Source organism: Mesoplodon densirostris, chromosome 1 (assembly GCF_025265405.1).
Source record: "Mesoplodon densirostris isolate mMesDen1 chromosome 1, mMesDen1 primary haplotype, whole genome shotgun sequence".
In the NCBI taxonomy this organism is placed as follows: domain Eukaryota; kingdom Metazoa; phylum Chordata; class Mammalia; order Artiodactyla; family Ziphiidae; genus Mesoplodon; species Mesoplodon densirostris.
In genome coordinates this window covers 76,632,147-76,654,962 of record NC_082661.1, presented here as the reverse complement: position 1 = coordinate 76,654,962, position 22,816 = coordinate 76,632,147, and the positions used below count along the sequence as shown (strand labels likewise).

At 41.2% G+C, this 22,816-nt stretch overlaps 1 protein-coding gene across 4 annotated transcripts in view; it reads right to left on the bottom strand.

Moving 5' to 3' along the window:
* The window catches only part of SEC24B (SEC24 homolog B, COPII coat complex component), a 93,909-nt gene extending 72,656 nt beyond the window's left edge, over positions 1-21,253 (bottom strand). For all 4 annotated transcript variants that reach the window (XM_060104821.1, XM_060104814.1, XM_060104835.1 and 1 more), the window contains exon 1: positions 20,905-21,253. In XM_060104821.1, coding sequence (XP_059960804.1) covers positions 20,905-21,037 — 133 coding nt within the window. In that variant the 5' untranslated portion in view covers positions 21,038-21,253. The remainder of the gene's footprint in view (positions 1-20,904) is intronic.
* Positions 21,254-22,816: the final 1,563 nt, after the last annotated feature.

Genomic DNA, 22,816 nt, shown 5'->3' with positions numbered 1-22,816 from the left:
ACCAGGACTGGACTGTGTGACCAACAGCATATAGCAGAGGTAATGATATATCGCTCCAAAGATCTGCCCAGTCTTGGGTGCTGGCACTCTCTTAGATCACTCACTCAGTGTGGAAGAACAAAGCTGTCAAGTTGTGAAGAGCCCTCTGGAGAAACCCATGCAGTGAGGAACCGAATTCTCCTGACCAACAGCCAGAGAGAAACTGAGGTCTGCCAACAATCACAGGAGTGAGCCTGGAAGCAGATCCTTCATACCAAGTAGAGTCTCTCTCTTTTTTTTTTTTAATTGAGGTAAATTTATATAACATACACTCAACCATTTTAAAAGGTACAATTCAGTGGCATTTAGTACATTCACGCTCTTGTGCAACCATCACCTCTAATTTCAAAACACTTTCATCACCCTGAAAGGAAACCCGTCCCCATTAAGCAGTTGTTCCTCACTCCTCCCTGCCCCCAGGTCCTGGCAGCTACTAATCTGCTTTCCATCTTTGTGGATTTACCTATTTTGAGTATTTCATATAAATAGAATCACCCAGTATATGACCTTTTGTGTTTGGCTTCTTTCACTTGGCATAATGCTTTCAGGGTCATCCACATTGTAGCCTGTATCCGACCTTCATTCCTTTTTATGGCTGAGTCACATTCCATTGTATGGACAGACCACAATTTGCTTCTCCATTTCTCAGTTGGTGGGCATTTGGCTGTGGTGATAGTGCTGCCAAGGAGTAACTGGATATTAAACTTCCTACGTTACTTTTTTTTTTAACATCTTTATTGGAGTATAATTGCTTTACAATGTTGTGTTAGTTTCTGCTGTATAACAAAGTGAATCAGCTATACGCATATATATATCCCCATATACTCTCTCTCTTTCATCTCCCTCCCACCCTCCTTATCCCACCCCTCTAGGTGGTCACAAAGCACCAAGCTGATGTCCCCGTGTGATGCAGCTGCTTCCCACTAGCTATCTATTTTACATTTGGTAGTGTATATATGTCCATGCCACTCTCTCACTTCGTCCCAGCTTACCCTTCTCCCTCCCCGGGTCCTCAAGTCCATTCTCTACGTCTGCGTCTTTATTCCTGCCCTGCCCCTAGGTTCTTCGTAACCATTTTCTTTTTCCTTTTTAGATTCCATATATATGTGTTAGCTTACGGTATTTGTTTTTCTCTTTCTGACTTACTTCACTCTGTATGACAGACTCTAGGTCCGTCCACCTCACTACAAATAACTCAATTTCGTTTCTTTTTATGGCTGAGTAATATTCCATTGTATATATAATCCATTTACATTTAAGGTAATTATCAATATGTATGTTCCTATTACCATTTTCTTAATTGTTTTGGGTTTGTTTTTGTAGGTCTTTTCCTTCTCTTGTGTTTCCTGCCTAGAGAAGTCCCTTTAGCATTTGTTGTAAAGCTGGTTTGGTGGTGCTGAATTCTCTTAGCTTTTGCTTCTCTGTAAAGGTTTTAATTTCTCCATTGAATGTGAATGAGATCTGTGCTGGGTAGAGTAATCTTGGTTGTAGGTTTATCCCTTTCATCACTAAATATGTCCTGCCACTCCCTTCTGGCTTGCAGAGTTTCTGCTGAAAGATCAGCTGTTATCCTTATGGGGATTCCCCTGTATGTTGTTTGTTGCTTTTCCCTTGCTGCTTTTAATATTTTTTCTTTGTATTTAATTTTTGATAGTTTGATTAATATGTGTCTTGGCGTGTTTCTCCTTGGATTTGTCCTGTATGGGACTCTCTGTGCTTCCTGGACTTGATTGACTATTTCCTTTCCCATGTTAGGGAAGTTTTCAACTATAATCTCTTCAAATATTTTCTCAGACCCTTTCTTTTTCTCTTCTTCTGGGACCCCTATAATTCGAATGTTGGTGCGTTTGATGTTGTCCCAGAGGTCTCTGAGACTGTCCTCAATTCTTTCATTCTTTTTTCTTTATTCTGCTCTGTGGTAGTTATTTCCACTATTTTGTCTTCCAGGTCACTTATCCATTCTTCTGCCTCAGTTATTCTGCTATTGATTCCTTCTAGAGAATTTTTAATTTCATTTATAGCGTTGTTCATCACTGTTCGTTTGCTCTTTAGTTCTAGGTTCTTGTTAAACGTTTCTTGTAGTTTCTCCATTCTATTTCCAAGATTTTGGATCATCTTTACTATCATTACTGTGAATTCTTTTTCAGGTAGATTGCCTATTTCCTCTTCATTTGTTTGGTCTGGTGGGTTTTTACCTTGCTGCTTCATCTGCTGTGTATTTCTCTGTCTTCTCATTTTGTTTAACTTACTGTGTTTGGGGTCTCCTTTTTGCAGGCTGCAGGTTCGTAGTTCCCGATATTTTTGGTGTCTGCCCCCAGTTGGTAAGGTTGGTTCAGTGGCTTGTGTAGGCTTCCTGATGGAGGGGACTAGTGCCTGTGTTCTGGTGGATGAGGCTGGATCTTGTCTTTCTGGTGGGCAGGGCTGCATCTGGCAGTGTGTTTTGGGGTGTCTGTGGCCTTATTATGATTTTAGGCAGCCTCTCTGATAACGGGTGGGGTTGTGTTCCTGTCTTGCTAGTTGTTTGGCATGGGGAACCCAGAACTGGAGCTTGCTGGCCATTGTGGGGAGCTGGGTCTTAGCGTTGAGATGCAGATCTCTGGGAGAGCTCTTGCCAAATGATATTACATGGGGCTGGGAGGTCTCTGGTGGTCTAGTGTCCTGAACTTGGTTCTCCCACCTCAGAGGCTCAGGCCTGACACCAGACCAGAGCACCAAGACCCTGTCAGCCACATGGCTCAGAAGACAGGGGAGCAAATAAAGAATAAAAAAGAAAATAATAAAAAATAATTAAAATGAAAAAAATAATAATTAAAAAAGAGACCAATAAACAAATCCACCGATGATAACAAGCGCTAAAAATTATACTAAGATAAACATAAAAATCAGAAACAAATCAGTCACAGACAGCAAACCCCAAGTCTACAGGTGCTCCCAAACTCCACCGCCTCAATTTAGGGACGATTCACTGTCTATTCAGGTATTCCACAGATGCAGGATACATCAAGTTGATTGTGGGGACTTAATCCACTGCTCCTCAGGCCGCATGGAGAGATTTCCCTTTCTCTTCTTTGTTCGCACAGCTCCTGGGGTTCAGCTTTGGTTTTGGCCCCGCCTCTGCGTGTAGGTCACCTGCAGGCATCTGTTCCCTCCCAGACAGGACGGGGTTAAAGCAGCGGCTGATTAGGGGGCTCTTGCTCATTCATGCCAGTGGGAGGGAGGGGTACGGTAGTTACAGTTGGAATGCGGGGCGAGCCTGTGGTGGCAGAGGCTGGCGAGACGTTGCAACAGCCTGAGGCATGCTATGTGTTCTCCCAGGGAAGTTGTCCCTGGATCACAGGACCCTGGCAGTGGCGGGCTGCACAGGCTCCTGGGGGCAAGGTGTGGACAGTGACCTGTGCTTGCACACAGGATTTTTGGTGGCTGTAGTAGCAGCCTTAGCATTTCATACCCGTCTCTGGGGTCCGAGCTGATAGCCGCGGCTCACGCCCGTCTCTGGAGCTCATTTAGGCAGTGCTCTGCTTTCTGTGGGCAGACAGGGAAGGAATCCCCTCTCCTTGCGCACCCCGAAACAATGGTCTCTTGCCTCTTACGCAGGTCCAGACTTTTTCCCGGACTCCCGCCCAGATAGTTGTGGCGCACTAGCCCCCTTCAGGCTGTGTTCACACCGCCAACCCCAGTCCTCTCCTTGGGATCCTACCAAAGCCCGAGCCTCAGCTCCCAGCCCCCGCCCACCCCGGTGGGTGAGTAGACAAGCGTCTCGGGCTGGTGAGTTCTGGTCGGCACTGATCCTCTGTGCGGGAATCTCTCCGCTTTGCCCTCCGCAACCCTGTTGCTGCACTCTCCTCCATGGCTCCGCAGCTTCCCCACCACCACCCCCTCCCTGTCTCCGCCTGTGAAGGGGCTTCCTAGTGTGTAGAAACCTTTCCTCCTTCACAGCTCCTTCCCAGAGGTGCAGGTACAATCCCTATTCTTTTGTCTCTGTTTTTTCTTTTTTCTTTTGCCCTACCCAGGTACGTGGGGATTTTCTTGCCTTTTGGGAAGTCTGAGGTCTTCTGCCAGCATTCAGTAGGTGTTCTGTAGGAGTTGTTCCACATGTAGATGTGTTTTTGATGTGTTTGTGGGGAGGAGGGTGATCTCCATGGCTTACTCCTCCACCATCTTGAAGGTCCTCTCCTAAGCAGAATCTAACTAGAGTCCCAGCTGACAGCCTGACTACAATCTCAGGAGACCCTAAACCAGAACCACCCAGCTAGGCTGCTTCATGTCCCTCAGAAACTGTGAGATTAAATATTTGTTGTTTTAAGTTGATAAATTTTGGGGTATTTTGTTATGCAGCAGTAGATAACAATATACCTAGCATGGAAGATTTTCAAACCTTTCTTACAGGCTGTTTTTTTTTTTTATTATAAAAGTAACAATATATCCACTGTTAAAAAAATTCCAACAATGAAGAATATAAAGTGAAAAGTACAAGTCCCCTTCTCTCCCTGGTAGCTTATGTCCTATGTCCCAGATGTAGCTAATTAATGGTTTCTTGTGTATCCTTTGTATACCTATATACACATATGTAATGTATATATAAGCATATGTATTTAAACAGACATAGATCATACTACAGTTTGACAACTTCCTTTTTTTACCTAATATATCCTGGATACCCTTCTGTGTTAGCATATACAAACTTCATTGTTCTTCTAAAAGAATCTATATAGTATTTCATTGTAGAAACATAACATTATTTACCAAATCCCCATTGATGAATATTTATTCCAGGGAGAGAACTAACTTATGAAGTCAACTCCTTTGATGAATCTGCAGGGTAAGTTCCTAGAAGTGAAACTGGAGGTTCAAAGGGTTTTGGGGCTATTAAAATGGACCATTATTGCCAAATAACTCTCCAAAAATGTCTATCAATTTATACTGCTCAGCAGTAATGCTTAAGAATGCCTCATCTTCCCAACACTGAGTACCATTTTAATCTTTGCCAATCTAATGAGAGAAACATTATAGTTTGCAATACTAGACTTTGAGTGATGCTCAGAATCCTTTCTAATGTTTCTTAGCCATTTGGGTATCTTTCTTTGTTATTTGCCCTTTTCCCATAGGATTGTGCTTCCCTTAATAATTTATAAATGTTCTTGTATGTTAAGAAATTTAACAATATGTTATTATTATGTGCTGTCTATATTTTCCCTCAGGTTATTGTTTGTTTTTTAACTTTGTTCATGTTGTCTCTTGCTATAGTTTCTCAATTATTATATAGTAAAATCTTTCATGCTTGATAAATTTTAAAATCATACTTAGTAGAGCCTGCCCCATTCCAATATTATAAAGCTACATACCAATGTTTTCCTCTAGTGCTTTTAATATTTCCATTTTTATGTATTTATCTTTGATCACTATAGAATGTATTTATTTTATCAATACCATTAAAGTTAAAAATAATATTAATATTAATTTTATTAATAGTCTAAACATTACTAAACATTACATTTTGTGCCTCTCACTGTTCTAAATGTTTTACATATATTCACTCCTTTAATCCTCACAGCTCCCTGAAGTAAACAGTATCATTATAACCGCTTTATGAATAAAATAAAGGAGGCACAAAAGTTAAGTTGTTCAATACAGTCACATACTTTGGAAGTAAGAGGGCTGGGACTTGATTCAAATAATCTGGCTGAAGTCCGTGCTTTCAGACAATGATCTGCTGTCCCTCACCACACTAAAATCCTGCTAGCTTTCTTTAGCCAAGAAGAAGGTCAATTATCTCAAACAATGGAATTCTAGCTTTGGTTACAAGGGCAAATTTAATTATCCTAGAATCTAATTTTCTTGTCTTGTGGAATGAAATAGATATCTGTATCATACCTCAAATGAAAAGATAATCAAAAAATATATATATATATATATTTCAAGCTGTTTCAAGTTCACTGACACAAAGAAAGTGCCACTGTATTCTTTGCCATAATAATGTATAAAAATAGAAAATAGACAATGTGTTTATAAAAGATATATGAATAATTTCCTTATTCTGTTTTCAATTCCTACTAAATAATGCAGTGGAATCTTAATCTTTGGTCATTTAAATACATACTCCATGGCAGATACAAACATAACTTACACAATCAAGCTGTAAAGAAAAAATAACGGCCACACTTCCAAGAAGCATACAGAGAACCAAAACTCAGGTAACACTGTTTCACTAGGTATATAATTTACTTTTCTTACAGGATATTCTACATGATCATAGTTCATTTAGAAGAATTTAACATGACTAAAAAAAGTGTAAAATGTTCTGCTCCTTCTCTTCCTTAAGTATATTTAAAAAATGGATTTGCTAGATATACATATAACTGATTCACTTTGCTGTACACCTGAAACTAATAAAACACTGTAAATCAACTATACTGCAATAAAAATTAAAAAAAAAAACAAAACCAGGGTTTGCTACTCTTCATTACAGTCACAGAAAACCCAACACTGGTACAAATTTATCGATCAAGAGAAGAGCCAAGTCAGAGTTAGAGAAATCTGTTTAAATATCTACCCACTTCATGATTTGATTTGGTTCATCTATGCCACATGATCTGAAAACAGGAAAATCATCATCATCATGTCCAAGCTACTCAAATGCCATTCTTCTAAAAATAACAGGAACGTTGTATCTGCTGAAATTTATCAGAAGTGAATTACCCACCCAAAAAGCCTATTTGCTTTTTCAGCCCATCAAAGAAAAGGAAGGTCCTTACTTTGTGGGAGGAGGGGGGGATGCAAAGGTAGGAACAGCTAATTATATGTTGGTGCTTACCATTCCTTACACTATAGCAAGATCTAAATGTTCCAAGTGTACCCCCCAAAATTTCTAGTATAATTTAATCAAAATAATAAATGAATCAAGACTTCGTTGAAAGCAAAATGATTGTTTTGAATATTTTAAATCAACTTTTAAAGCCTGCAAGGGGGGAAAACCGCGGGGGCGTGGGGATGGTGGTGTGCTGAATTGGGCAACTGGGATTGACATGTATACACTGATGTGTATAAAATTGATGACTAATAAGAACCTGCTGTATAAAAAATAAAAACTTTTAAAGCCTGCACTGAAAAAACAAAACAGAACAAACCATAAAGATCAGTTTAAATTGAAAAAAACTGATATCTAGGACAAGCAAATATTTTTTAAAATTTTGTCTTACTGTGACCTAACAAGGCATGCACTCTCTTTTCTTCAACTTTAAAATATATTAGATAACTCTTAACTTTCTCTTAGGGTATACTAGTATTGAAGTTTTATTTCTTCTGCATAAACTAAAAACTGAGCCTGGCAAATATCACAAATAAATCATTTATATACAACCATAGTCTTTAAAAAAAAAACCACACACTCTGTAAATTATGGGGTTTTTACTGGTAGTAGCATTTTCATTTGCTTATATTCCCTATAATTGCCTTAGCATCTGTGGCAGTTTTAAAACACAGTTCCCAAACTCTTTGATACTCTGCTGATTAAAGGGTAGGATCTGTCTACTCCCCTTGAATTTGAGCAGGCTTATAACAGCTTCCACTAATAAAGAATGGCAGAAGCAAAGCTGTGTGACTTCACAGGCTTGGTCATAGACAACCCAGCATCTGCATTGTTTGATGGAATATCTGCATATGGATCCCTAAGCAACTCCATAAGAAATCCATTTACTCCACAGCTGTCACGGTCTGAGAAAGCCAAACCACATAGAGAGGTCACCACTAGGGACTCTGGTTTGAAGTCCGAGTCTCTGAGTTATTCTAGTCTAAGTGCCAGATGTGTGAATAAATAAGCCTTCAAGATCATCCCAATCTCCAGCCATCAAAATCATTTTAAGTCTTCCCAGCTGAGGCCCTAGACATCCCAGAGCAAAGCCATCTATGCCATGCCCTGTTCAAAGTCTTAGTTCAACACAGTCTGTGAGCATAATAAAATGGTTGCTTAACCACTGTTTTGTTGTAATTTACTATGTACTAATAGCAACTAGAACAGCAATTACTGTTTTTAAAAATTCAGAATTCAGATTCTAAAACCAAAATACTATTTATAATAGCAAACATACAAAAGGTAGGACTTAAAATACAAATCTAATGAAATATGTGAAGGATCTATATGTAGAAAACTACAAAACACTGATAAAAGAAATCAAGGATATGGAATGATATACCATGTTTGTGGACTGGAAGGCTTGACATTAAGATGTAAATTATCTCAATTTTGATCTTTAGATTCAAACAATGTCAATAAAAATACACGAAGGCTTTTTTATGGATATCAAAAAGCCGATTCTAAAATTTCTAGGAAATGGCAAAGATACTAAAATAGCAAAAAACAAACAAAAACCTTTGAAAAAGAACAGTTGGAGGATTTGCATTACCCAATTTCAAGACTTTATATACAACAATAATCAAGAAAGTGTGGTCCAGGGCTTCCCTGGTGGTGCAGTGGTTGAGAGTCTGCCTGCCAATGCAGGGGACACAGGTTCGTGCCTCGGTCCAGGAGGATCCCACATGCCGCAGAGCGGCTGGGCCCGTTAGCTATGGCTGCTGAGCCTGCGCGTCCAGAGCCTGTGCTCCGCAGCGGGAGAGGCCACAACAGTGAGAGGCCCGCATACAACAACAACAACAACAAAAAAAAAAAGAAAGTGTGGTCCAGAGGAAAGGCTAGACATACAGAAAATAATAAAAATAGAGCCACAAAAACACAGTCAACTGATTTTTTGACAATGGTGCCACGGCAATTCAACGGAGGAAAGACAGTCTTTTCAATTGATGGTACTTTTCAATTGATGCATACATAGTCCATATGCAAAAAAAATGAATCTCAACACATGTCTCAGATCTTAAACAAATATTAAGTCAAAACGAATCATAGATTTAATGGAAAATTTTAAAACTTATAGGACAAAATATAGAAGAATATCTAGGTGAATATGGGCTTAGCAATAAGTTCTTACCTATGACATTAAAAGCATGAAATATTGAAAAAGTGAACTTAATCAAATTAAAAACTTTGGCTCTGTAAAAAACACTAAGAGGATTAAAAGACAAGTAGCAGACTAGGAGAAAATATTTGCAAATCACATGCTCAGTAAAGAACTTGTATTCAGAATATATTAAGGACTCTTAAAATTCAACAGCGAGAAAACAGACAACCCAACCAAAAACTGGTTAAAGATGTGAAAAGATAATCACCAAAGAAGATATATGGATGGCAAATGTATGCAAATATGCTCATCATTAGTCAGAGAAATGCAAATTAAAACCCCAATGAGATATCTCTATACACTCATTAGAATGACTGAAACAAAAACTCTGAAAATATCAAATGTTGGCAAAGATATAGTTTAACAGAAACTCTAATTTATTGTTGGAGGGAATGCAAAATAGTACACCCACCTTGGAAAATGGTTTGGCTGTTTCTTATAAAAGGTTAAACATACACTTACCATTTGACCCAGCAGTCCCACTCCTACATATTTACCTAAGTGACCTGAAAACTAGTATTCACACAAACCCAGTGCCTGAATGTTTATAGCAGCTTTATTCATGATCACCAAGAACTGGAAACAACAAAGATATTCAACAACGGAGGAATGGATAAACAATCCTGTTTATACATGTAATGGAATATTATGCAGCAATAAAAGGGAACAGAATATTGTTTCATGCAACAGCATAGATGAACATGGTGAAAGAAACCAGACCCAAAAGATGATATATTTTATGGTTCCATTTATACAACACTCTGGAAAAGGTGAAGGAGAACAGCAATGGTTGCCAGGATTTGCGGAAGGGAGAGCTGTTAACTACAAAGGGACTGCATGAAGACCTTTTTTTTATGGTGATGGAACTGTTCTGAATAGTAATGTGGTGGTTGATACTTGACTATGTACATGCATTCATCAAAACCCATAGAGCTGTACGCTACAAAGAATGAATGAAATTTACTACATGCAAATTTTTGTAAAAAATCAACTAGATGTTGAGAAAATCTAGGATGGAATGCAGACTGTGACAAATCAGTCTAAGTTTATTACAAATGTATGATAACCTAACAGAAGGATATTTAGGTAATATACATACAGATAAATAGGCAACAGATATAATTATATAAATAGGTTTACATACTTGGGTTCGTATACATATACATCCCCCAGCTCTGTCTGCTGAGAGAGCCTAGAAACAGTGACACCACAGTAGCAATGAGCACATCCAAGGCCCAGTTTTTGGTTTCTTAACACCATGTCCGAACAAAAGGAACCAGGGCTCCTTGGACAAAGAGCAGACTCTGGTGCTGCCATAGTGCAAGTAAAAGATGGAGCATCTGCTAGTGCCAGAAAGTAAGGAAGTGCTCAAAAAACAAAAGGATGGTGGCCAAAGGTCACAACAGCCAAACTGAAAGAGCTCCCAATGGCGAAAGCTGTAACAATTTGAGTAAAAATTTTAAATAATGATAGTATTGGCTTATAATCCAAAGAATAAAATAAATATTCTTAAGCCCATAATAATATAAATAAATGACTGAATAAATTTTAAGATGGGAGAAAAGGGGGCAAGTCTTCCTTACAGAAAAATTCCAAATAATATATGTAGAAAGAATGAGGGAAAAAGAAAATCACCATTAGAATTCCACAGCAATAATAACCACAGGCAAGAGCGAATGAGGAATGTTAAAATTAGTAAATGAAAATTTTTTTTTTTTCGCGGCACACGGGCCTCTCACTGTTGTGGCCTCTCCTGTTGCGGAGCACAGGCTCCAGACATGCAGGCTCAGCGGCCATGGCTCACGGGCCCAGCCGCTCCGCGGCATGTGGGATCTTCCCGGCCAGGGGCACGAACCCGTGTCCCCTGCATCGGCAGGCGGACTCTCAACCACTGCACCACCAGGGAAGCCCAGTACATGAAATTTTAAGCGGAGACAGGATAGTAACTTCAAAGTATCACCCTAAGAATGTTTATTAATTACTGTGGTGATTTTAACATATGCCCACAAATTATTTGATACACTTAACTCCAGGAGGTAGAACATAATTCCCTTTCTGTTGAATGTAGGCTTGAGTTAAGTGAGTTGCTCCCAACAGAGCAGGAAAAAATAAAAAATAGTAATTTTACAGTGGAGGAATCTGGCCTGAATGTGTCCCCTCCAAATCCGTATGAAGCCCTAACCCCCAATTTGAAGGTATTAAGAGGTGGGGCTTTGGGGAAGTAATTAGGTTTAGATTAGGTCACAACGGTAGGACCCTCATGAAGAATCAGTATCCTTATAAGAAGAAAACCATTTGAGCTCACAGTGAGAAGATGGAGGTCTACAAGCCACGAAGAGGGTCTTCACCAGAACACAACTATGCTGGCTGGCACCCTGATCTTGAACTGCCAGCCTCTAAAACTGAGAAAATAAATGTCTGTGATTTAAGCCTCCTAGTCTATGGTATTTTGTCATAGTAGCCCAAACTAAGACTTCTCTTCAATCAAGTGCCCAAGGTTAACATGACCAGTAATAAAACAAATTGATATCATGTAACCCCTGATATGACACGATAAGGGCACTTCAACCTCTGGGTATTCTTCCTAAAAAAATCATAGCCCCAGTCTAATCATGAGAAAGCATCAGCAAACCCAAAGTGAGGAACTATCTACAAAATAACTTACCAGTACTGTCAAAGTCCTAAAAAAACAAAAAAATAGACTAAGAAATTGTCATAGACCAGAGGAGACTAAGGCAACACGACAACTAAATGCAACATGATATCCTGGACTGGATCCAGGAACGGAAAAAAAAATTAGCAGAAAAACTGGTGAACTGTAAATAAAAATCTGTTGTTAACTGTATTTCCCCAATGTTAATTTCCTAGTTTTGATAAAGGTACCATAGTTTTTTATAAGATGGTAAATCATGAGAGGAAGATGTTAAGACTTTAGAGGAAGCTAAGAGAAGGTTATTGCATTTTCCGTACTGTGTATCACTTCTGCAAATCTAAAATTATTGCAAAATAACAAGTTTTTAAACCATCAATGAAGAAAGTGCTGGAAACGACCTACTAAATTGATTGACAAAATTTGTGAAGCAAATGACTACACCAAACATAGCCACCAGAGTGATTTTCCTAAAAAACAAATCTGATTGTTACTTCCTTGTTTAAAGCTTTCTAACGGTTTTTCTTGCCATCAAGGAAAAATACAAATTCTTTAACATGGCCTGTAAAATAGTGGAAGACAGAATAATCCCTCCTGCATCCCATATGTCCATTTCCTAATCCCTGGAACCTGTGAATATGCTAGGTTACATGGCAAAGGGGAGGTAAGGTTACAGACAGCTTTAGGGTTGTTAATCAGCTGACCTTAGAAGAGGGAGAATATCCTTGATAATCCAGGTGAGCTCAGTGTAATCATGAGAGTCCTTAAAAGTGGCAGAGGGGGCTTCCCTGGTGGCGCAGTGGTTGAGAGTCCACCTGCCAATGCAGGGGACACGGGTTCATGCCCCGGTTCAGGAAGATCCCACATGCCGCAGAGCGGCTGGGCCTGTGAGCCATGGCCCCTGAGCCTGCGCGTCCGGAGCCTGTGCTCCGCAACGGGAGAGGCCACAACAGTGAGAGGCCCACATACCGCAAAAAAAAAGAAAAAAAAGTGGCAGAGGGAAGCAGAAGAGAGTCAGAGGGAGATGTGACTACAGAAGACTCCTCTGAGAGATGCAACGTTGCTGGCTTTGAAGATGGAAAGAGTGGGCCACAAGCCAAGGAATGTGGGCAGCCTCTAGAAGCTGGAAAAGACCTTTGCCTTTGCCTAGAGCCTCTAGAAGTGAATGCAGCCCTAATGACACCTTGATTTTGGCCCAGTAAGACTTCTAACCTACAGAAGATGAATTCATGTTGTTTTAAGCCACCAGTTTGTGGCAATTTATTACATCAGCAAAGAGAAAACCAATGCAAAGACCCTTCATGATCTGACCCCTGCTTACCTCTCCTAACTCATTGCGCACCACTCCCCCTTCTCACAATGATTTCCTACAGGTATACCTTAATATACCGTGAGTCCTCACGTGGGTCCGCCAAAGTTTGATCAATAAATAAAATGTAATTCTGCTACAACTCAGAATGCCTACTGTTATGATGAAGTGACACAGAATGCTGACCTGGTAGGAAGAGGTATAACTTGCCACAAGAAAAGCAAAGGAGCCACAGCACAACATCAGGTAAGGTTGTATGCTAGAGCTTTGCCTCAAAAGGCCATTGAAGAGGTTTATTAGGGCAGAATACAACAGTTAAGTTGCCATATAAAGACTTCTGAAGAGGATCAAGTAAATTATGTGATATTTTTCTGAAACTTGCTTTTTTAAAATACAGGTATTCAAAGTTTAATTCTTTCAAGAATGCCACCAAATGCAGTGGTTAAGAATCTGCCTGCCAATGCAGGGGACACGGGTTCGATCCCTGGTCCAGGAAGATCCCACATGCCACGGAGCAACTAAGTCCATGCACCACAACTACTGAGCCTGCTCTCTAGAGCCCACGAGCCACAGCTACTGAGCCCACGTGCCACAACTACTGAAGCCTGCGTGCCTAGAGCCCGTGCTCCGCAACAAGAGAAGCCACCACAATGAGAAGTCCGCGCACTGCAACAAAGAGCAGCCTCCACTCGCCGCAACTAGAGAAAGCCCGTGCGCAGCAACGAAGACCCCACGCAGCCAAATAATAAATAAAAATAAATTTTAAAAAAAGAATGTCACCAAAAACTCTGGCACTAAAGTAGCCATGAGTGTGAAAAGGCTGAAAATCACTATTCCACACTCTTACCATAGAAAATTTTTCTCAAGTCATGCTTGTTCACCCGACTGTTTACACAGTCTCTTCCCTCTACGTGGAAACTTCAAAAACTCCCTCTAGCCCCTTCATCTGACCAACTCTTGCTCATTCTTCAGTTCTCAGCTCAGCTCTTCCTCTAGAAGACATTTTCTAACCCTACAAGCAGATGCCTGCTTAATGTTGTACTACAGTATTTTGGACAGCCCTTTCCACATGGAACTCTAAGTGTACACTCTGTAAGTGAAAAACTTGGGCCTAGTTTGCTCTCAGCTCTATCGTATCCTTAAGGCTTAGGATAATGGAATCCATTACTATATTTTGAAAAAAATTAAGTCCCATAAATAATCCTCAAATATTTCTGTATCAGGCATTTATTTACCTCATCACAATTATCAACAAGAACTATATGATACTGAAAGAGGAAGAATTCAAAACTTAATAGCTTCCACTAAGTAAAGCCATTTATACGCTACTATGAGAACAAATATACAAGTCTGACTTTTTTTTTTACCTTGGCATTCTACACTTTTTACTCTGTAGTAGTTCAAGTATATGAACATTTGAAACAAAAGGAAAGTAAAAACCTACTGTATTTCATTACATCTAAAGTGTTTTGACACTACCACTTTTTCTTCCCTTCTTACCAGATGTATGAGTTTCCTGCTGCAAGTGTAACAAATTACACAAATTCAATGGCTTGAAATAACACAAATTTATTCTTTTAGAGTTCTGGAAGTCAGAAATCCAAAGTCAGTTTCACTGGGCTAATATCAAGGTATCATGGGCAAAGCTGGTTCCTTCCGAGGCCTGAGGAGAGAATCCATTTCTTTGCCTTTTTCAGCTTCTAGTGGTTACCTGCATTCCTGGGCTCATGGCCCCTTCCTCCATCTTCAAAGCACAACATCCTAACCTCTGCTCTATGGTCACATTACTTTCTCTGTAGGCTGACTCCTCCAGTTTCTAATAAGGATGGTTGTAATTATATCAGGCCCGCCCAGATCCAGGATAATCTCCCCAACTCTAATCACAGCTGCAGAGGTTTCAGCTGGTCAGCCTGACTGATATTATCATATACAAGATAGATACAGCCTGATTTTCTATAAGCATCTATGCCCTCCTTAGCAAGAGTAAATTATCACAAGATCCACCCAAGGGATAGATCTGCCTCAGTGACATAATCTCCTTTCAGAGATAAGAGTCTCACCAAAGGAAAATTCATTCTATTCCTGCTTTAAGCAAACTCGACATGAAAATCAAAATTTACAAATCAAGTATTTTATGGAAAGTCTAGTCACTATACAAAAAACCATAGGCTCTTAATGTTTCCTCATCCCCCCCAATCCCATAGAGAAGCAACATTTTTAATGTATTTTTGTTTCATTAGTCTTTTCCTGAATTGAATTTCCAACTTTTTAAAAAAGTCAGATGAAAAGTTTTCATTATCTTTAAAAGATAATGAAAGGTCATCGGAGTACAAACTCCTCTATCCTATTGAGATACAATCCGTACTAACTGGGAGAAGGAGAATCAGATCTAAGAAGGTAATTCATTCATCACTGAGTTACCAAGAAGTCCGTCAATACTCAGCCAGTATGCACTTTAATAATCGTCCTTATCAAACTGTTAAAATGCTCCTGAACCAGCTGGTAAACAGCCACAGTCCTGACCCTGACTCTCTGCTGCGCCCCACCATGCTGGCCCCTTGCCACACAGCCACTCACAACTTAGCAGCTAAAGGACTAATGCCTGGCACACTGCAGTCTGTCTGAATTCTGCTCTAGGGGCAAGGTTGGTATCCATTCAGTGGTCAGTACATGCAGTACTGATTACTAAATATTTTGAATATACTACCCCTACCAATAAACTATCAATAATATTACTAAAATACATTTTTAGTGAGCATAAAATGTATACACACACATACACCTCTAAAGAAATCTGCAATTAGAAATTCCAGTGATTTAAAAAATGGAGAGTCTCAATCACATCTGATTCCCCTGGATTATTCTTCCTGATGGAGGGCTAATAGCTACAAAGGTAACTGTTCCAGTCACTGCTGGCAGACACAGTCTATGCAACCATTTGGATGAAATCTCACTGCACTAAGTATAGGTTTTTCCTGCCACTACATCAGTTGTCCTCTTTGGATGTCATGATAATGAGTGCTAAGAGTGAAGGGGCCAAAAGAAAACCAATATTGGCTGAAAACCTACTACATGCCAGGTACTTTACTTTCCTATATATAATCTTATATAATTCTCACAAGTCCTGTGAAGTACAACTATTGTCATTTTACAAACAAACAAACAGGGACACGAAAGGTCACTAATTCATACAATTTCAAATAGTTGGGAAGTAGTGAAGAAGCCAGGTATTGCAGGTTCCAAAGCCCATTTCACAATATCCGTTTCAGAGAAATACTAGGAAAAACAAGCGAGTTAGGACTTGGCCACTGCCTAGGCAAGGCATTTTACTAGTCCCTCTCCCCTCCCTACTTCATCCGCTTTTTCCTCAGTTCCTCTTACTGGCAGCTTTCAGCACACAATTTTAGAAAACTTAAAACCGATGAAACCCCTCTTCCCGCAAACCAGCTAGCTGAGGTAGTGGCCTATTAGAGGAAACCTTCCAAGAGCAGATTCGTGGGAGGGAGTGTAAGAAAATAATAGCCAAGTTCACTTACTCCACTGAGTGTCTACTGCATGCTGCCACGGAATGTGATGAGGAAAACTCACATGGTATCTGCCACATGAAGAATTTATATCCTGGTATTTTGAAGGGGACCCTCATTTGCTAAGCGTCGCATTTTGCTAAGCACCAGGTACTTTAAAAAAATAGTACCTCATTTAATGTAATCTTCTCAACAACCCTATGAGGAAGGTATTATTATCCCCTGAAGTCCAGAGATGTTAAGTAATTTTCTCCACAAAACCCTGGGCTGTAACAGAGCCCCACAGCCTTTTCACTAGCCCACACTTTCTGACAATTCTGAGTATGCTTAGCCTACTGGAAATAATAGTGGCTTCCCCAGGGCTGAATATAACATGATCTGCTCTAACATGCAGTGCTGACTGTGAAGATGCTCTCATTTCTAGGAAAGTCTGCTGAAGATTGGCTCAAAATCTGTTCTATTTCACCATCTTTAGCATCTAATAAATACTTCAGGGTTTACAGATGAATCAGAAAGATGGAAGTTAGCTGAAATACTAGGATCAGTAGCAATGAATGTGATTTACAAAAATTAGTACAGATATAACCTCAGAAGCTGAGGGGGAGGGAGTGGCATGGGAATCAAAATAACCAAAGCAATACAGCAACAACAATAAAAACTGAACCCAGATAAAAGACACTTGTTTATATATTTTTTAAGATCCTTGAGATATCTATTAATCAATTTAGGGGGAAATTATGTGTGCAGAAAGCTATGTTATACCATGGCAGTATCTTCATGAGGACTTGATGCTTCTGGTTAGCTAGAAAGGAAGACTAGAAACCTGAGACACAGACACTGCTCTGATCAAAAGAAACTTCCTTCAGACACACTAGGGAGATTTGTATCATTTTAAATTTTGCATGTGCTCTCAAAGTTGAAGGGTTTCCTATAACCTACTAGACAGTATTGCTGAGTGAATGGTATATTTATTTATAGCTTCCATAATGAATTCTCATAATTCCCATTACTATCTCATCTTCCTTGCATTATTAACAATTAAAATGATAAAACTGCTGGTAGTATCATTCTTGGAAAAGGCACATGGAAGGAAGAAAACACATTTTCATTTGAAAATGAGCACCACTTGCTTCCTAAAAGTAGAATTAAAAAGCAGTGTTTTATTGGTAAATTTGGGTGACCCACTGCCCCAAAAAATTCTAAAAAGACCTCTTTCAATTTAAGTCGATTGGGGGAAATTATGGGGTTATACCATCATTACTAGGATATTATTCAATCAGTCCTCCCTTGTTTGAGGACTCAGTTTTGGAAGGACTCTCAAAAGGCAGAGGAAAAGTTGGAAAATATTCAACTAATACTTCATATGAAAATACAAATAATTCTAAACCGCCCGTATGGTGCTCAATGAAAAACAGAAGTACAGAAATATAACTTCAAGGAAGGAAGTTTAAAAAGAAATACTTCAAAGACTCAAAGAAGTCAAATTCTATCTTCAAATAAATGGGGGAAAATATGTTAACAATTAAACACAGAAAATAAGGAAAAGTAATAATGAAGGCCCGATTTCTGCCTCCCTACCCTTTCCAATATCAAAGTTTCTAATAAGAGACTTCTTAGAGTCTGTTAATAGAAAGAGATTGGACTTGAAACTAGGAAGACTGTATTAGACTTCATTTAACAAATGTTTAATGAGACTATAACTTGTTCTAGGCCCTGAATATACAGCAGTGAACAGGAGGCAGGCTGCTTACCCTCAAGAAGCTTATACGGGCATTGGTGAAAAACACCCACCCAAAACTTTCTGGATCTGTTCAATTAGAGGAGTGAACTAGGTGTTTTACAGACTGTGTTCCCAAAACACCTGGATCTCCACCTCTATTTTAACCACAACAGCTTTGCTTTTTTCTGATTTCTATAGCAGGGCTCTGCAGGAAAACAAATCTGTTTTTAAAAATGTTTGATAACCGCTAAACTAAGTGATCTCTAAGTACCATTCCCGTTTTACAACTCTGTCTTCTGTGATGCTTCAAACTCATACTTCTGACCTATTTCTTTTTCACCGTGCTGGAATTCCACAGAGATATATTAAAAGGCAAACTAGTTTACGTGGGGCTAAAGAATCAACCACAAACCTGAATGCCTGCTTAATCGTTATCTATGGGTGCCAAATACCATATAGCAAAAATTACTTTTTTCTAAGATTAAAAAACAAAACAAAAACAGATTTGATCTTGTTATTTACCTACATAAGCTACTTAATTTTACAAAAACAAACAAAAATTAACTCTAGTTCTTTATCTTAATTTCTAAATTCCTTAGCATTTAAGGCCTTTCTGTAACTTGGCCCCTTTTAGGTATTCTTTTCAGCTTTAATGCCTTGGGTTTTCCCTCTCACCCAACACCCTTTCTGCCTCTTAGTTTCTAAATTTTGAGACTTCTGTTCATGCCCTTGAGACAGCCCTCCTCTCCTATCCATCCCTGTCAAATCCCTCAAGGTCATAGCCAACTCAAATGTCACCAAAATACATGTCAATTTACGAGAGAGGCAGGGATTCTGTCTTTTCTACTAGGCTAACCTTGAGTCCCCAACTGGCAAGCATGCAACAAATGTTGAAATGAATTATGTCAAAGTAACGATTATAAACAGTAGAAATCAAGCATCATCTATTTTTGGCTTCTAAATGTATTAACTGATTTGTTTTTACATATTTAACAGCCTGATTACAACTGATATCCTGCCATTCCTTGAGCGTTCACAAAATTTGTTAAGGCTGAGGTAAATACTTGCCACTTTAAAAACTGTACACTAAGACAATAATGCATACTCAGAAAATCAAGACACAATCCCTGGATCACTATTAATCATGGATTTAAAATATTCTAAAAGACTTGGGATCGCTTCCTAAATTACCGTGTTCTAGTTCCTCCACACACAAAGCTATTCTAAAAACAAAACAAAAACAAGAACTTATATCAAGTTTACAAGAACAAAAACTGCTCACAAATAATATCTTCATGTATGTTCAGGAAAGAAGTACAAAACCTACTACACTGTTCACATTCAAAACCCACAGAGTAAACAATGACCAGTGAAAGTAAAGCATGTAATACTGACAAGTATGGCTGATCCAAAGGATAAGGCTAAGCCATCACGTTTGACTTATGAAAAAAATGCAACTTCTGGTTCTCAGGATAAATGATAAACTGCAAGCTTGAAAAGTATCAGTTATAAAAATCAGATGCTGGCTGAACTGGTTTATAAAGTCCAGTAAGTTTTTATTTCACAGATTGGATAAAATAGGTCAGTCCAACAACCATTTTTAGAGTACCAGCAGACCTTGTTCTCTTTTACAGAGAACCAGACATATTCTTCTGAAGTATTCAGTCCATCACTTTCGAGAGTTCTCATCTAAAACGTTATCGTCTATAAAGGGAGGCCCCCTCTCCCCCGGCCCCAGCCACGAACATTCCAAATCTCAAGATGAGGGAATGGATATCCTAGAGCCGATCATTTTTCAGCTGAAAACTCGAGCATCACCAAAGCCCCGCGACCTTAGTATGAAAGCGCTTTCACGGTGCATTGGCTGCTGCCGGTATGAAGGCCTTGCCTCAAACAGGGCCAACTCTGGCACGTTTTTGTGTTTTTGAAAGTGAAGCTGGGGGGGAAAAACACACCCAGATCTAAAAGTATTCGTTTAAATCCGTTTGATACCTGCTCCCTTTCAAACGCGACCAGCAAACTCCAAACGCTCGAGTAGCGGCCGCAGCAGCAATGACAGATCTTGAGGCCGAACTGGGTCAGGGTTACAGTTACACTTGTGTTGCATCTTTACACCCTTTGTCTACAAACTTGGGCACTAACTTCAGTTCCCTTCCAGGCAGCGTGCTCGCCGGGCCTCAGAAATCACAGCAATTTTCCTGAGACAGGAAGGGTACAACCCTCCCAGCTCCATGGCTACACCAGCCTTCCCCGGACCACGCACTCTGCGGCCTCGGCTTTTCGCCCGGTATCTGGGCGAAGGGGTCGCCCGGGGAAACTCCCCTGCGCCCGGGCTGGATAAAAGGGATTTCATGCGGTGTCTGGTCTCCTCCTTTTCTACGGCCCCTACTCGCCCCCGTGGTTTCGGGCCCGGGGTCACACTACAGAGACAGCCCTGCTCCCTGATTCCCCGGGCCGGCCCCCGCGCCGGGGCGCCCCTCCCCCACCGCCCCCCCAACCCCCCCCGGGGCCGACCCCCGCCGCGTGCCGCCCCCCCCACCGCCCCGGCAGCCGCCCCCCCTCCCACCGCCCTCCCTCCCGCCCCGCCCGATCCGGCCGCGCAGGCTGCCCCGCCAGCACTAGGCCCCGCGCTCCGCCCCGGCCGCCCTCCTCACCGTTCTGCTGGTGAGGCCCCGGGCCCGGGCCCGGGCCCGCGGGCGCGGCGGCTCCTGAGGCGGCGGCTCCGCCAAGCTTGGGCGGGATCCGGGAGCTGGCGGCCGGATGAGGTGACCCGGCGGGGGCCGACATGACGGCACTGCGGGCGGCGGCGGCGGCTCCGCTTCGGTGAGTTGGGCGGAGGGAAGGGAAGGCGGAGCCGGAGCGGCGAGAGGAAGAGGAGGGAATGCGCCCGGCGTCACCGACGGAGTCACCCGGGACCGTGGCTGGAGTGCTCGCGCTCCGCCCCGGAGCCTAGCTCGGCCGCTGCGGGCGCCGGAACCCCGCCCGGCCCTGCCCCGCCGCCGCCGCCTCCAGCCCGGAGACGCGGGACTCCCACCCCGCGGGTCGCTCCCGGCAGGCGCTGACTGTGCGAACAGCAGCGCCCCCTGCAGGCGGAGCCTGGCGCGACCAGGCCGGAGGCGGGGCCCGGGGCGGCAGCCTCCCCGCCAGCCCTGCGACCTCGGGCCCGGGCGGACCTGCTGTCGCCTCGGGGCGAAAGGGGTGGACCAGGATAGATGGCGCTGGGCCCGCTCCCACGTGGGGCGGAGGCAGGAGCGCGGCGGGCCTGGGCCGGGCGGTGCGGTGCGGGGACGGGGTTCCAGAGCTGCGGGGTGACCTCCAGAGACCAAGGCGGCTCCTGGCCGGACTGACCCCGCTCACCCTTCCTCCGAAGAGGAACCCTGGGTTTGGCTTTTTTTTTTTTTTAATCTTGAGGTGTTTTCCCCCTTAATATTAAATCCTAAAGGAAATAGGCATTCAAGCTCCCTGTCCGTAGGGAATTATAATCCTGGGCAAAAGAAGAGGAAATATTTCTCTATGATAAACACAGTATCTCAATAAGAATTGAGAACTTTTCCCACTGACTTAAATCCTGGGAAAGGAAAGGAGGAAATGGAGTAAAGGGAAGCTGAAAGGCAAACTTTATCGTCCAAATGATTTTTGTCAAGGGTTGGCTCATCCTGTTGATGTTCAGAAGAGAAGCTGTAACACCCAAAGCAAGAACTCAGCGTGGTTTGTCTACACTAGTGAAATCGTTGAATCTCTGGCCTGTCCCAGCATGTTAACTGGTAAGCAAGCCCTGGGACTGCATCACCCAGGTCGTTTTGCCATCTTGCAATCCTGAGTGTGCCACAGTCATTCTGTGTTTGTTAGAAATGAAATTGTTCAAAAGCATCGAATTCCGAATGGGATGTAGCAAGATTGTATTTCTGGAGCGATAAGTCTAATTACTGAATGATTATGCCAAACATAAAGTGTGTTGTAGTCCTAGAATAATGTGAAGCTTCCCTTTAGTTGCTGCCGTGAATTAATACTTGGTGCTTTAATGAACCAAATGAATTACAAATAGGATTTCAGTAGTTGGATTTGTACTTTTGTTTTTCGAATTTATCTTTATTCTTATTTCCATAATTCTGATTAATTTTTCCTTTCCATTTTATACACTACACTAATAAGCAACCCAAACAATACTTTTACATTACGATATCCAGAAGCTAAAATATACTAGTTCCTGCATGTGAAAGATGCATTAAGCCAAATTCTAAGGTTTAAAAGCCAAGAATTTTGTTAAATGTAAATTTTCAGAATCTTTAGAGAAAATTACACTGTACAGATATTATAACACAATCCTGTCCTAGAAAGCAATATCCCATTAATAAAAACTACTTGAATTTTTTAACATTTTAGGTAGATAATTTCAAAGAAATACAAAGTAAGAGAAAGTAGTATAATGGACCATCATATACTCATCAGCCAGCGTCAACATTTGTCAGTTCAGGGCTAATCTTGCTTATCTATACTGGCACCAACCTCCACTCTCCCGAGATTAAGTTTTTTTCTTTTTGGCTGTGCTGCACAGCATGTGAGATC